The 13,721-nt window shown below is 58.2% G+C and overlaps 1 protein-coding gene and 1 long non-coding RNA gene across 3 annotated transcripts in view; one reads left to right on the top strand and one right to left on the bottom strand.

The window, feature by feature from the left end:
* The window catches only part of LOC118935926 (P2Y purinoceptor 8), a 39,720-nt gene extending 28,047 nt beyond the window's left edge, over positions 1 to 11,673 (top strand). For both annotated transcript variants that reach the window (XM_036932572.2, XM_036932574.2), the window contains exon 2: positions 5,508 to 11,673. In XM_036932572.2, coding sequence (XP_036788467.1) covers positions 5,542 to 6,615 — 1,074 coding nt within the window. In that variant the 5' untranslated portion in view covers positions 5,508 to 5,541 and the 3' untranslated portion in view covers positions 6,616 to 11,673. The remainder of the gene's footprint in view (positions 1 to 5,507) is intronic.
* Positions 9,837 to 13,716, bottom strand: LOC130682096 (uncharacterized). Its single transcript, XR_008995400.1, has 4 exons — positions 13,623 to 13,716; positions 12,940 to 13,051; positions 12,656 to 12,715; positions 9,837 to 9,965 (listed from the first exon to the last, which is right to left on the bottom strand). It is a non-coding gene; the product is annotated as an uncharacterized LOC130682096 (long non-coding RNA).
* Between the last annotated feature and the right edge of the window lie 5 nt (positions 13,717 to 13,721).

A 13,721-nucleotide genomic window follows, 5' to 3' on the forward strand; every position in this document is an offset into this window, starting at 1 on the left:
TTCCTCTCTGGGGGGGGGGTGCACCTCAACCATCGGCCACATCTTCGGGCCCTGAGCATGGAGGGGGTCCCCCAGACGAGGCTGCTGGTGAGGGTGCATAGCTTCTCCGGGGTCCAGATGCTAGAATTTCTAGGTGTAATAGTCACATGCCAAACCAGTGGGGTGCTGTCTATACCTCTGGAGGCCGGGCCTCCTTGGGGGGAGGGGTCTTCCTCCAAGAACGTCCTCAGTCCAGGCGGGTTCGTGGCTAAAGCCAGGAGCCTCACCCCGGGACATGTTGAGGGTCAGCAGCTGCTCGCTGGAGGCAGGGTCTCAGAGGGCTGCCCTGCTGGCGGTGTGAACTTGCAGACCCACAGGCAAGTCTCTTGTGATTGATGCTTCTGGTCAATGCAGTTCTATCTGCTAAGGGGCAGGCAGGAGCCCAGGACATACTGCAAACAGCGCTTAGGAATATTCTCCTCCCTGACCTGTGCAGTGGGCTGAATGCAGGCTTCTGGAAGACATGTCCACGTCCTGGCCCCAAAACCTGGAAAGGGGACCTTATTTGGAATTAGGGTGTTTGCAGGTAGGATTAGGTGCAAGATCTGAGATGAGGTCCTCTTGAATGAGGGTGGCCCTAAATGCAATGTCAGGTGCCCTCACAGGCACAGAAGAGAGACACAGACACTGAGAAGCCATGTGGACATGGAGGCAGAGACGGGAGGGACTAGCCACAAGCCCAGCGGGTGAGCTCGGTTCACCGAGTCCATCACTGCACGTCTGCAGGCCATGCCTGTAGGCTGGTGGTTGTCCCAGAGGCAGGAGAAGTGGAGCCGGCTCTGGGCTGCGCTTAGCTAGGCAGAGCCGCTGGGAGGTCAGCCCACGTGTGTTGAATGAATGCCTGAACGTTCTTCCAGCTGATGAAAGGCACCATGCACTTGGATGCTCTGGCATCGCCTGGTGTCCAAACAGGACACCTGTAGGACTGAGTCCCCCGGGGCTGCCTAACAAAGCGCACCAAATAGCGTCATGCAAAAACCCGCGGAGCCCAGAGGGGACACCAGCCCGTGCTGCATAGAGTGGGCCCATGGCTTCCTGGGCTGGGGACCCCCTTGTCCCCACAGCGATATCAGACCTGGGACAGCCGCCAGTGCTTAGGAAGCAGCAGCACAGCAGGTCCAAAAGGAGTGGTCTCCAGTCTGAGTCACCGCTGCTGTGCAGGGGCTGCCTGCCGCCTTATTGATGCCCTTAATTAAGACTCACCTCCACCGAGAAGAAAGGACCACCCCACTCAGCCTGTGGGCCTCCAGATGGTGGGGGGGTGCCGGGGCTGCACACAAGAGATACACAGCACTATTCCCAGTGGCCAAAAAACGGGGACAACCCCAATATCCATCAACGCACAAATGGATAAACAAAATGCAAACCAACCTTCAAAATGGAATATCACTCAGCCCTGAAAAGGAGGGGAGCCCTGACACACGCATAGCGTGGATGGACCTGAATCTACGGTGCTCAGGGGGAGACACAGACACACAGGGACACACGGTGTACGGATCCACTCACAGGAAACTCCCAGAACAGGCAGATCTACAGACAGATGTGGATTCGTAGTCGTCAGGGGCTGGGAGGGGGTGGGGGTGATGGCAATGGTGGGCAGGATTTCTTTTAGGGGAAACTAAAATGTTCTGTGTTTGCATTCAGCTGAGGGTGGCACATGTGTGAATATATTAAAAACCACTGAATCGTACACTTTCAACAGGGGAATTTTATGCAGTATGCAAATGATACCTCAATAAAGCTAAGTATTAAAAAAAAGATGCATGTACTCACAGGCCCATGGACAGGTGAGTGGGTGGGCGCCCTCAGAGCTGCACGCATCTTACAATGGGCATCACCAGTCAGGCCTTCCCACTGCGGGCGCGCCTGGTGGCCGGTCCCCTTGCTCCGGGCAGCTGCATGGCCATCTTTTGCAAGAGCCGCGCCTGCTCCCCCCTGTGCCTCGCTGGGCTGCTTTATACATTTTCCGTCCTGCCGCCCACCCCACCACCCTCCACCTGCCGGGTCCAAACCGCAGGTGCCCGCATTTCGGCAAAGCTGGGTCTGTTAGGGGTGATTTCTGTATTAATCACTCGTGACGCTTAGCAGCTGTCTGTCCTCTGGGCTTCTGACACCCTGAGGCTACGTGCCAGGGCCCTAGAGGGCAGAGGAGGCTGCCTGCCAGGTCCCCAAATGCCACAAATGAAAACGAGAGCCAGCACTCATGGGGCTCCTGCAGGGGTGCATTTCTTCCTCACCGGGCATGGCACCTCCAGTGGTGCATGGTGTGCAGATGCCTGCCATGGACCCATCCCCACTGTGGACACGACCCCACCATGGAAGTGCCCCCGCCATAGACAAGTTCCTAAGGCACGGAGCCGTGTCCTGACTCCCTGTATGTCTTCCTACGTCATCAGTGTCCCTCCCTTCAGTGTGTCCGTCTGCATCACCAGTGGGGGCCTGAGAAGCACACATCTGCTGCACCCCTGAAGCCATGGGTGGGCTCCTAGGGCCCGGGAAGCAGGCCCACCCCACAGATAACTATAGGAGTCACACTTGAGTGTGCTCTACCAGAGCAGAAAGCGCAACACACTCAGAGCGAAACTCAGGACTGTTTTTAAACCTGCTTGAGGAAGCTCTTTCCACAGATGTTGGTGACAGACGGACATCTACAGTGGAAGAAACATCAGCTCAGGCCAACGGGCTGAAATGTGAGTTTAAATCTAGATGTGTGCAGGCCTCTGTGGCACGTGGACCACGTGTTTCCTGCTGACATCCTGGGAGCAATGTCCTCATAATGAAATGCCAGTACCCAGACCGGCTGCCCTTGGGGCAAGTCACCAGCTGCCTGCACAGCCCTGGGAGCAGAGGGCATCTCTGGGGCTCCCATCCATGGTGGACAATGAGCCAGACACGATGCCTGTCCCATAGTGTGGCTACCTGATGCCCCAGTGAGCCCCCAGCCCCACGCCCTGGTACCAGGAGCCCAGGCATCCTGCATACACCCAGATCAAAAGCAGAAGGAAAACCTCAGCCACCTGAAAATAGAGCCGTAACCACCCACCACCAGGCCTCAAGCGAGAAGCAAGGTGGGAAAAACTGGCCTTGGCACGGCCAAGCAGATCCCCAGGGTTCCTTCCATGTGGCATTCGCTGGACTCCGCCAGAGGAAGCCCACCCCGGGCTCACTCACACCCTGCTGACTGTTCCTCTAATGCTATTTGCACAGCTTGCACGTCTGGCTCCTGAGCCATGCCCACGGTCCCCAGTGAGCCTGGCAGCAGAGCATGGAGCCACACCCATGCCAGGCCCCCTCTGCAAATATGGACCTAACCCACTTGTGGACCGATGCTGTGGACCCGCTCAGGAACGCGTCTGCTCCGGGATATGTCTGTCCTCCGGGGCTGAGACTTGAGGTGGTCTCCTGTCCCCATCTGCATTTGCCTGGTGCTCCAAGGGACTGGTGCTACGATGGAATTAGCCAAGTAGGGCTTGAATCAGAGCGAATGTGGGTGAGAGAGAGCACACGGGAGTCTGTGGGGGAAGGCGGGAGACGTCCCACCCGGATGCAGTGAAGAACAGAGGTGAGGGAGGGTGGGGTGGGCGCTTGCCCGCTGAGGCCCCAGGAGCCTCTGCAGGGCATTGGGGGGGAGGGTGCTGGGCCACGGGCACCCTCAGGGGAGGTCCTGTCCCACTGCTTCTGTCCTGACAGAGAGCAGCTGACGGCCTGGCCTCCACACAGACCTTTGGGAGGGTGGTCAGACGCTGGAGCAGGGGCCACATAACGTCGCCGCCCTGTGGCTGCCCCATGGGCCCTTAATATGAGAGTCAGCCCAGACTTATTGAGCATCTAGTTACTGTCCCCCAGCACCCACAAGGCCCCCTGACAGATGGTCCCCTCTGTATTAGGGCCTCCAGAGAAACAGACATGGGAGAATGGAGCTATATATGTACAGATATAAATGCAATGGGGTATATATGCCATAGGGTGTGTATGTGTGCATACAAACATGCACGTATACACATAGGCAGCATGTGTGTGCGTATACACATACATGTACACCTATGCCACGAGATGGACATGTATATATCCATATATATGCCATAGGACATGAGTGTGTATGTATACATATATGCACAGAAATGTGTGCGGTAGGACAGATAAGTAACATATATGGGTACATATGGGTGCATATGCATGTATATAAGCACACACGAATCTCTATAGGCACACGTGCATATAAATATAAAATATGTACACATAAAGAAATTTATTTCAAGTCATTGGCATTGTGAAGTCCGCAGGGCAGGCGGACAGCTGGAAACCCAGGCGGCGGCTGACGTGGCCCTCTGGAGGCAGGGTTCCTTCTCTGGGAAACCTCTGTGTCTGCCGGCCATGCTCGCAGCTGATCGGACGCGGCCCACTTCGCAGCCAGCCCCCGTGCCCGTCTGAGTGGGTAACTGGGGGCCACAGCCACACTGCGTGGACATGCTGTCTTCCACCCCGGGGGGACTCAGCCTGCTCAAGGGCGTGGTCTTCCCCCTCCTTCTGTGGCATCTGCAGGGCATCCCAGGGGTGGCACCTGTGGGCCATTGGCACAGAGCAGAGCGCTTTCCCCAGGGCCTGAGTGGACCCTCCCCCACCAGGGCAGGCTGTGCAGGTGCTCTGCCCCCTCTGGGTGCTGGAAACACCCAGCAGCCCACCTCCGTGCTCCCCTTTCTGGGGTTTTCTCGTCCTGCCTGCGCTCTATGATGTCTGCAACAGGAGGATCCACGTCGATCATTGAAAAACCCACCTTTGGGGGAAGTTCAGAGCTGCCCTGGTGGTAGGAAAGACCCAGACTTCGTAGAGAGCAAATGAGCAAAGCAGGGCTCAGAGTCGTCATGGAGAAATTCAGCTGTAGCTGCAAACAGGTCAGCTTGCAGGATTAGTTACCTGGTAACTTTGTGACCTTGAGCTGTTGCCCGCCCCCAGCAACCTCATGGCCCCAGCATGGAAGCCCCTGCACCGTACCTCACAGCACATTCCCTGTGCTTCCAAGCTGCTGGGGCTGTCGGCAGTTATAGAAAGAGTCCCACGTCCTCTGGCCCTGACAGTGTGATGACTGTATATGCCTGAGGGGATCCGACAGACCGGAGGCCTCTTCCGCACACCCCCGGTGGACCGGCAGGTCTGCGAGCCCTCAAAGGCCCAGCATGCACGGTGCGGGGCCCAGGGCAGCCTGTCCACAAGCCCACCCCTGCCTCTGAGTTTCAGCTGATTCTCATTTGCCCTTTATGCTTGTGCATGAGACGGGGTTTCAGGATTCAGCTCCTATCAGGTGATAGGGGATAAGAGCAGGTGGGAAGCCTGGAGGAGGGGGCACCCGGGGAGGAACGATGGGGAGGCAGCCGGGAGGCGCTGGCTGGCCCTACCTCTCTGCTGGGTCGTCCGCAGGAGCCCAGCAGCCCGCCCTGTGCCACCCTCACCCCGAGCCCCTTGCCTCGCAGGTGCGTCCCTGAGCCCCCGCGTGCGCCCGCCGCCATGGACATGAACCTGACGCAGCCGGACAACGCCACCATCCTGATGCTACGGGACCCGGCCATCGCCGTGGCGCTTCCCGTGGTGTACTCGCTGGTGGCCCTCGTCAGCATCCCCGGCAACCTCTTCTCGCTGTGGGTCCTGTGCCGGCACATCGGGCCCAAGTCGCCGTCGGTCATCTTCATGATCAACTTGAGCGTGACGGACCTGATGTCGGCCAGCGTGCTGCCCTTCCAGATCTACTACCACTGCATCGGCAACCACTGGGTGTTCGGCGAGCTGCTGTGCAACGCCGTCACCGTGGCCTTCTACGCCAACATGTACTCCTCCATCCTCACCATGACCTGCATCAGCGTCGAGCGCTTCCTGGGCGTCGTGTACCCGCTGGCCTCCGCGCCCTGGCGCCGGCGCCGCTACGCGGTGGCCGCCTGCGCCGGCATGTGGCTCGTGCTGCTGGCAGCCCTGTCGCCGCTGGCCCGCACGGACCTCACCTACACCGTGGAGGCGCTGGGCATCGTCACCTGCTTCGACGTGCTCAAGTCCACCATGCTGCCCAGCGTGGCCACCTGGGCCGTCTTCCTCTTCACCCTGTTCACGCTCCTCTTCCTCATCCCGTTCGTGGTCACGGTGGCCTGCTACACGGCCACCATCCTCAAGTTGCTGCGGACGTCCGACCCGCACGGCCAGGGACAGAGGCGGCGCGCCGTGGGCCTGGCCGCCGTGGTGCTCCTGGCCTTCGTCACCTGCTTCGCGCCGAACAACTTCGTGCTCCTGGTGCACATGATCAGCCGCCTCTTCTACGGCAAGAGCTATTATCATGTGTACAAACTCACCCTGTGCCTCAGCTGCATCAACAGCTGCCTGGACCCCTTCGTGTACTATTTTGCATCCCGCGAGTTTCAGCTGCGGCTCCGGGACTACCTGGGCTACGGGCCGCTGCCAGTGGGCAGCCCGGACACACGCAGGGACAGCCTGTTCTCTGCCCGCACGCTGTCCGCGCGCTCCATGTCCAGCTGCCACGCCGATGAGCTCGAGGCTGGTCGGTCCTGCCTCAAGAGACAGGAGAGCGTGTTCTGAGCACAGCTGCCAGGCACAGCCGGAAGACAGCAGGGACGTGACTGCTTCCATCTCACCCTCCCACCACTGCCAGGGGGTGCGGCTGGGTCTTCCGGGAGATGGTGGAGCGTGCTGGGCACGCGTGTTCCCGTTCCCCGAGGATGGCAGCCGGGCCCGCCCCTGGCTGAGGGCGAGCGAGGGTGCAGCCAGCCGTCAGTGTCCCCCACAGGCCCCGACACCCTGCCCGCCGGCCACCTGCCTCGTTCTCCAAGCCCCCTGCTCAGCAACGGTGCAGCGGCCTGTCATCTCCCAGCCAGGCAGACCCTGACCTGGTCTTCATTTCACCCGTGGTCAGCCCGGTGCTGGGATTCCCCAGACGGCAGTGGACGGGCCCTGGCAGTCCACGTGCTGCAGGGGTTCACACAGCTCCCCCAGGAGCCAACCAGGGGCACCGGCAGTGTCCAGTCGCTCTGCCCTTGAGCGCTTATGCTCCACTTAAATGGCACAGCTGCTGCCCCACACAGCGAGGACACCCAGGGGGGTGTGGGACGGGCCCCCAGCCTGGCCTAGGGTCCTGGGTGGACGAGGACCAGCTGCAGCTCCATATGGGAAGGACAGTGCCTGCTGCGGCTCCATGGGCCCCCTGAGGCCCTTTGGGTGCAGCTTGGCCTGGGGTTCCCTGCGGCCCGTTCTCGGGCTTCTGCTCCCAGCCCAGACCCCTGGGCCACTGCACATTCCCCCAGGCTTTTGCACTCACTGGGGTGCGTCTGGCCTGACTTGCAGGAGTTTCTGGGGACCAGGCACCTCACAGTACCACTGAGCACATAAGCCAAGAGGTGTGTCAGGAGCTGAGCACCTCTGTGCCCACTGGCTGGGGCCACACAAGGACAGGGCCACCCCCATCTTTCCCATGCCCAGAAGACACTGGTGCCAGCCCGAGTGCCCATCTTGCTTCAGGACAAAGAGGAGCCCCCGTCCCTGAATGATCCCCAGACAGTGACTTTCCTGGAGCCAGGGACTTACCTGGAACGGCAAAGTGCCTGGCGCTTTGCTCAGTAGAAGTGGATGCAGGGTGCTGGGTCCACGGCTTGTCTGGGAGGGGATAGCCCTAGAGCCCAAGAGACAGGAACTGGGAGAGGCTGTGGGTCAGGGGCTCAGAGGCCTGCATGCTGGGGGGGCGGTGCTGCAGGGCAGGCAGCCTCCCCACTGTGCATGGATATGCTGACACAGTGAGAGTGGCAGCTGGAAGCCTAAGAGCGGCCTGCTTTGGCCATTCTTACATTACAAGGAAAACAGGCTTCACTGTACTGGAGTGAATAGTGACCCCCCAAAACCACATCCACCTGGGACCTCCAAATGTAACCTGGATTAGGTGGCCCTAAACCCAATGGCAGGTGTGTTCTTAAGGAACAGAAGAGGAGAGACACAGACAGAGAGGCCATGTGGAGACAGAGGTAGAGATTGGAGGGACCTGGCCACATGCCCAGGGATGCCTGGAGCCCCCAGAAGCCACAAGAGGCAGGAAGGAGCCTCCCCTGGAGCCTGTGGAGGGAGCAGGCCCTGCCCGGCCTGGATTTCAGAGCCTCGCCTGGGTCTTGGAGCCCCGCCTGGGTCTCAGGCACCCCATTTCCAGAGCTGGGGAGGATGATTCCTGTGGTTTTTTATAGTTTGCCCAGTTTGGGGTAATTTGTGCCCCAGGACACACACACACATTTAATCCACTCTGAAATCGCAAGGCCGTGATGCCGGCGGATACAAAGCTGTGGCCCCTGGTGATGGCAAGAGGACCCCCATGCCCAGCACCGGCTCCCTGGCAGCCTGGCTTCCTGGAACCCAGACCCTTGGGGTGGAGGCCTCTTGGAAGGACAAAGCATGCCGACTCCTGCAGGGTCGGCCATCGGTGAGTCGCACTGTGAACACCATGCACCGAGTCCCCCCAGGAGTCCTGATGTCATGGCAACAGCGGCATCCATGGGCACCTAAAGTGTGCAGTGTGCATGGCACATGCCCGGACTGTGGTTCTGGAATGGGCCTGCAAAGTGGATGTGTCAGGTGCCATTCTCTTCAGACCCCCAGAGTTGAGGGTTTCCCCTTGCTGGTGTTCCCAGAGAGCCTGAATCCCACCCAGAACCTTCACCCATGGGCTCCCCCATCCTCAAGACCACGTGGCCAGGAGCTGAACACTTGGAATACAACCCACATCCTGACAGCCTTCGGGTGGGCCACGGCCCCCCTTCCCACGTGGCTGCTCGGCAGTCTCACATCCTGCAGCTAGAATGTCCCCACGGGGACGGCGTCCCAGACAGCTGGTCCTCAACGTGCCTGTGGGGACAGCACGTTAAGAGTCACAATAGGAAGCTTCTGAGGGGGACCAGGACTCACCCGAGGAGAGAGAGGGGATGTGGACTTTCAATGCAAGGAGCAACATCCCGGGCTGTTCCCAGCCATCCCAGCGGTGAACCCTAGAAAGCAACGTGGACTGGGCCCCACCCAGGATCAGAAACCCTGAGCCAGCAACCACCCCGCACCCCGGTCTGGGTGTGGGCCTGGGTGCATCAGATGCACAAAAGGTGTGAAAAACCTCAAACCACCGCACAGAGCATGTCTCGCCACCTGACTGCCGAGGAAGCCTGTCTGCTTTATGGTGCTGTCGGGGTGTCAGATCCTACAGAGGACCTGCACGCAGGTGACAGTCTAGCATTGTGTCACCGGGATGGCTGGTATTAACTCCACTTGCCTCTATTCCGCCATCACCACGGAGGGCTGCTGACGTTTGCATTCCCAGCCCCGCAAACTGGGGCCCCTCATTTCCCTGAGGTTATTCAGGGTTCCTACAGGATCCTCCAGTGCTGGGAATTTCCTTCTCTACATGGCGACTCTGCAAGCAGGCAACCTGCCCTGGGTGTCTGCCCGCTCGCCTGAAATTCCAGGGCTGGTCTTCTTCCCCGCTTCTGCTTATGATGATGTGTGTGTGTGTGTTTTCCCAGAAATGGACTCCGTCTGTTCAACCTGTTCACCGTCAAGGGAAGTTCAACACATTTTTATTTACATGCACATAAAAAAAGAAAAGAAGGCGTGGTCCTTTGATTCAGCTCCTGGTAGGATGTACAGACAGATGGGGAGGTGGGTCCTCAAGTGCCCAAGGACGGTTCGTGTGCAGGGGCAACAAGGTTCTCTGACTTCTGAGACACCAGTGTTCCCAAGACGAGTCCTGTCTCACATCTGGACCACGCGTAGCCCTGTGCCGGGCCCCCAGAACCTCAAAGACAAACCTCTCCAGGATCGGGTTACCCCAAAGCATACAGCGTGCAGGGAGCAGCGCTGGGCTAGGGGACATCATGGATTTTCCCGGGGGGATGATAGCGCTGTGACTTTATGGAAAAGAGATCCTAATGGTTAAACATATATTTGCAAATTTCATGGGTTAACGGATGTGATGTTTGAGGATGACTTTAAAATGCCAGAGCGAACCCATGCACGGACACCCATGTGTATGCCCATGTGTACACACACGCATGTGCATACCTACAAACGCATGTATGCATACACACACACACACACACATTTCAGGGAACTGGCTGAAAGAAACATGGCAAAGCGCAGGTTGCTGATAAACGTCCAAAAAAATATGGGCTTTCTTATATAATTCTTACTTTCAGCATATTTGAAAACACCTGTGCTTAAAACAGCGACGTGGTGCGTTGGAAAACGTCATGCAAAGATACTGATTTTTGCAAAGCATTTCGCTGAATACCAGAAACATTCAGAAAGAAGCAAACATTCCCAGATCAACCTGGCTGGGCTTTTTCTCTCAGGTTTTTTTTTAATTGTGGGAAAATTCATATAACATGTAGTTGACCATCTTAGCCATTTCTAAGGTGGAGGATTGAGGGGTGAAAAATGCCTTTGTGGGGCTCTGCAGCCATGCCCACCATCCACGTCCAAAACTCATAAATCGGAAGCCTCGTCCCCCTGAAACACCATCTCCTCACCACCTCCCCAGCCCCTGGCGCCCAACGTTCTGCTTTTCGGATGTGACCCTCTAAAGACCTCCTATGACTGGAATCATGCAGAATTGGATGTGTGTCTGGCTGGTGTCACTCAGCACCATGGTCTGCAGCTCCATCCACACTACAGCTTTGCTGAGGCACCACTGACATGCTGCAGAATTCACCCAGGTTACGTGTGCGTCCAGTGAGCCTCCACACATTTGTCCAGGTGTTCCAGCACCCCTACGGTGCAGCTCTAGGATATTCCCATCACCCCAGAAGGATGGCTGATGACTCTTTGCCCCCATATGCACAGCCAGCCCCAGGCAAGCCCGTGGGCTCTCTGCCAGCCCAGATTTGTCTTTTCTGCTCGTGTGACCCGTGCGATGCTGCATCTGCTGGCTTTTCCTCACCATGATGTTTACGGGGTTTGTCTCTATTCCTTCGTCTGGGCTCCCGTGGCTGCATGGCTCCGGGTGTCTATCACGCCCCAGGGAACCTCATTCCTACATCATCCTGGTGGTCTCTCTATTGTACGGCTGCTGGTGTCAGGTGCCCTCGCAGAGCACGCCAACCTCCCACAGTATGAGGACCCCTTTATCGCAGTACAATGGGGCTAGTGCTGGGTCTATTTGCTAGAGGGGTAAACCGAGGCACACAGAGGTGGACAGATGCACCTGGGGGCTGGGAGAGCCGAGATGTGAACTTGGCGGCTGTCCCAGACCATGGCCCCACGCCCGTGGGAGCCCACGGTTCGCCCATAATTCCTGCCTGAAATCCAGGGCTAAGTCCCCAGTTGAAAGCGTTCCCACCATTTCTTCCCTGGGGTCCTGGTGCATGCCACTGAATTGCTTTCCGGTTATAAAGGGAGAACCACCAAAACAGCAGCCTGCTCCCCTCCCAGCCGGCAATCCTGAGAAAGAAGGAAGCTAGAACGTGTATGGAAGATGAACCCCCGCTGGGTGTACTGGGGACACTGACCTTGCACCTTCCTAGTAAGCCTCCATCTCAGGGACCCTCCGTGCTATTCTGGTAACCTCCCTGCAAATCTAAAACCATTGCACAATAAACCGTCTACTTTTTCAAAAAATTAGATGATTGGCATGTGCATAGAGCTAAATAGAAGCATTGGGTACGTTGCTTAATCTCACACACCAGAGATTTTGCTCAGTCGACAAAGGGGCGAATCTCCAACACGTTGATCATCCAATAAATGTTTTCCTAGTTTGACTTTGAAAGATCTGCCCTGTGTCCTTTGTCCTGATAAAAATTCAGAGCCACCTCGGGTGGCAGTAAAGAAATGGGAAGGGTGCCCTGACGCACAGCTGATGGGAGGGGAATTTGACACCATTTCTAGAGTGCAATGGGGAAACTGGTGTTTATGGCTTAATCGTGAGCTCTCCCACCAAGTACTCTTTGGCACTCCCCAACAAATATTGGGGACATGACTCAGTTATGAAGATTCTTCTATTCTCAAATGCATTTGAGGGAAACGGGAAGCTCAGCCAGTGGGAAGTTGACTCTGGAAACATGGGGAATGTTTGGGGGCAGGCTGTAAGCCAAATGGAAAAATCAGAACCCACTGTGAGGGTGTGGCTGTGGCTTCCCCTTGGCTGGGGAAGAGAGGGTCAGTGTGGGGGGCTGGGGCGCAGGGGTGGCAGACAAAGGGTAGGCATTTGTGTCCTGACCTCCCAGTTTACAGCCCCTGTGTGGAGACAACGGCAGGGACTGGCAAAGGAGGCCTCCATACCTACTCCACGGCAGAAAGGTCAGCAGCCAGGGGACCCAGCATCTGGCCCCTCCTGGCTCTGGCCACCATCCCAGCCCCCAGCCCCAGGATCCCGTATCTGTAACATGGCATAGTCTGTGAGCCCCAACATCTGGCTCGAATGACCTTCCCAATGCCTTGTAGGGGATCACCCAGCCCAGAAAGCTAAGGGAAGAAATGGGAGGGACAATGCCATCCACATATATCATAGGATGCCACGTGGATACATGCACCTATACTATACATGCACAGGCACATGTACACACGTCCACATGCATGCATGCAGATATAACAGTTTACATACACGCTTGTATTCATGTGGGACAGTGTCGGGGTCCATAAACCAGAGGGGTGCTCCTGGCATCTGCGGGGTGGAGACCAGAGAGGGTGCTGTGCACCCCACAGTGCACAGGATGCCCACCCCAGAGTCATCCGCAGTATGAGGAACTCAGTCTATCTTCTACCATCCATCCATCTACCGGCCTATCATCTATCCATCTCCTGATCTGTCCCTCCACCCCATCTATATTCTATCATCTGTATATCTACCCGCCTGTGATCTATCACCTGTCCATCACCCATATGTACCTGTCCATCATCTACCTATCGTCTGTGCTGTGACAGTGGGGACCGTCCCCAGGAGCCCGTGGCGCTGTGGAGACACATGCTGGCAGTCACACGGGCGGAGAGGTACCGCCATCTAGTGGACGGAAGCGGGATGGGGCTGAATGCCCCGCAGGGCACGGCCATCTCCAGAAACTAACCACCCAGCCCCCAAGCCAGCAGCTGAGGCTCGGCCCTGACCTCGCATGGCACTGAGTCTCTCGGTCTGTTCACCCACGTGGCAGAGCTTCTCCCCGACGACACCCCCTGGGACACCCTATTAGCATCCCACCCCATCTGTGTTCCGGACCCCCACCTCCGCCCTGCACCGCGCCCCAGGGGACCCCCCCCCACGTGCACACTCCCCACGGGGACACCCCCACCTCTGCCCTCCACCGCTCCCCAGGAACCCCCCAACGTGCCCCCATCCACGGGGACCCCCACTTCCACCCTCCACTGCGCCCCAGGGAAACCCCCACATGCACAATCCCATGGAGACCCCCACCTCCACCCTCCACAGCGCTCCAGGGACCCCCCCAACGTGAGCCCTCCCACGGGGACCCCCCATCTCTGCCCCAGGCGGCCGGTGACCCCCGCTTCCACACCCCACGACTTCCCCGCAGAACTCCCGCCCCCCACGGCCGCCCCCGGGTCCCCCGCAGCCCCACCTCCCCGGTCCACAAGGACCCTCAACTCCGCCCCCGCTCCGCGGCTCCCAAGGCCCCGGGTGCTGTGACTCTGGGGACAGCCAGGCCCGCGTCCCCGCC

Source organism: Manis pentadactyla, chromosome Y (genome assembly GCF_030020395.1).
Source record: "Manis pentadactyla isolate mManPen7 chromosome Y, mManPen7.hap1, whole genome shotgun sequence".
Taxonomy (NCBI): domain Eukaryota; kingdom Metazoa; phylum Chordata; class Mammalia; order Pholidota; family Manidae; genus Manis; species Manis pentadactyla.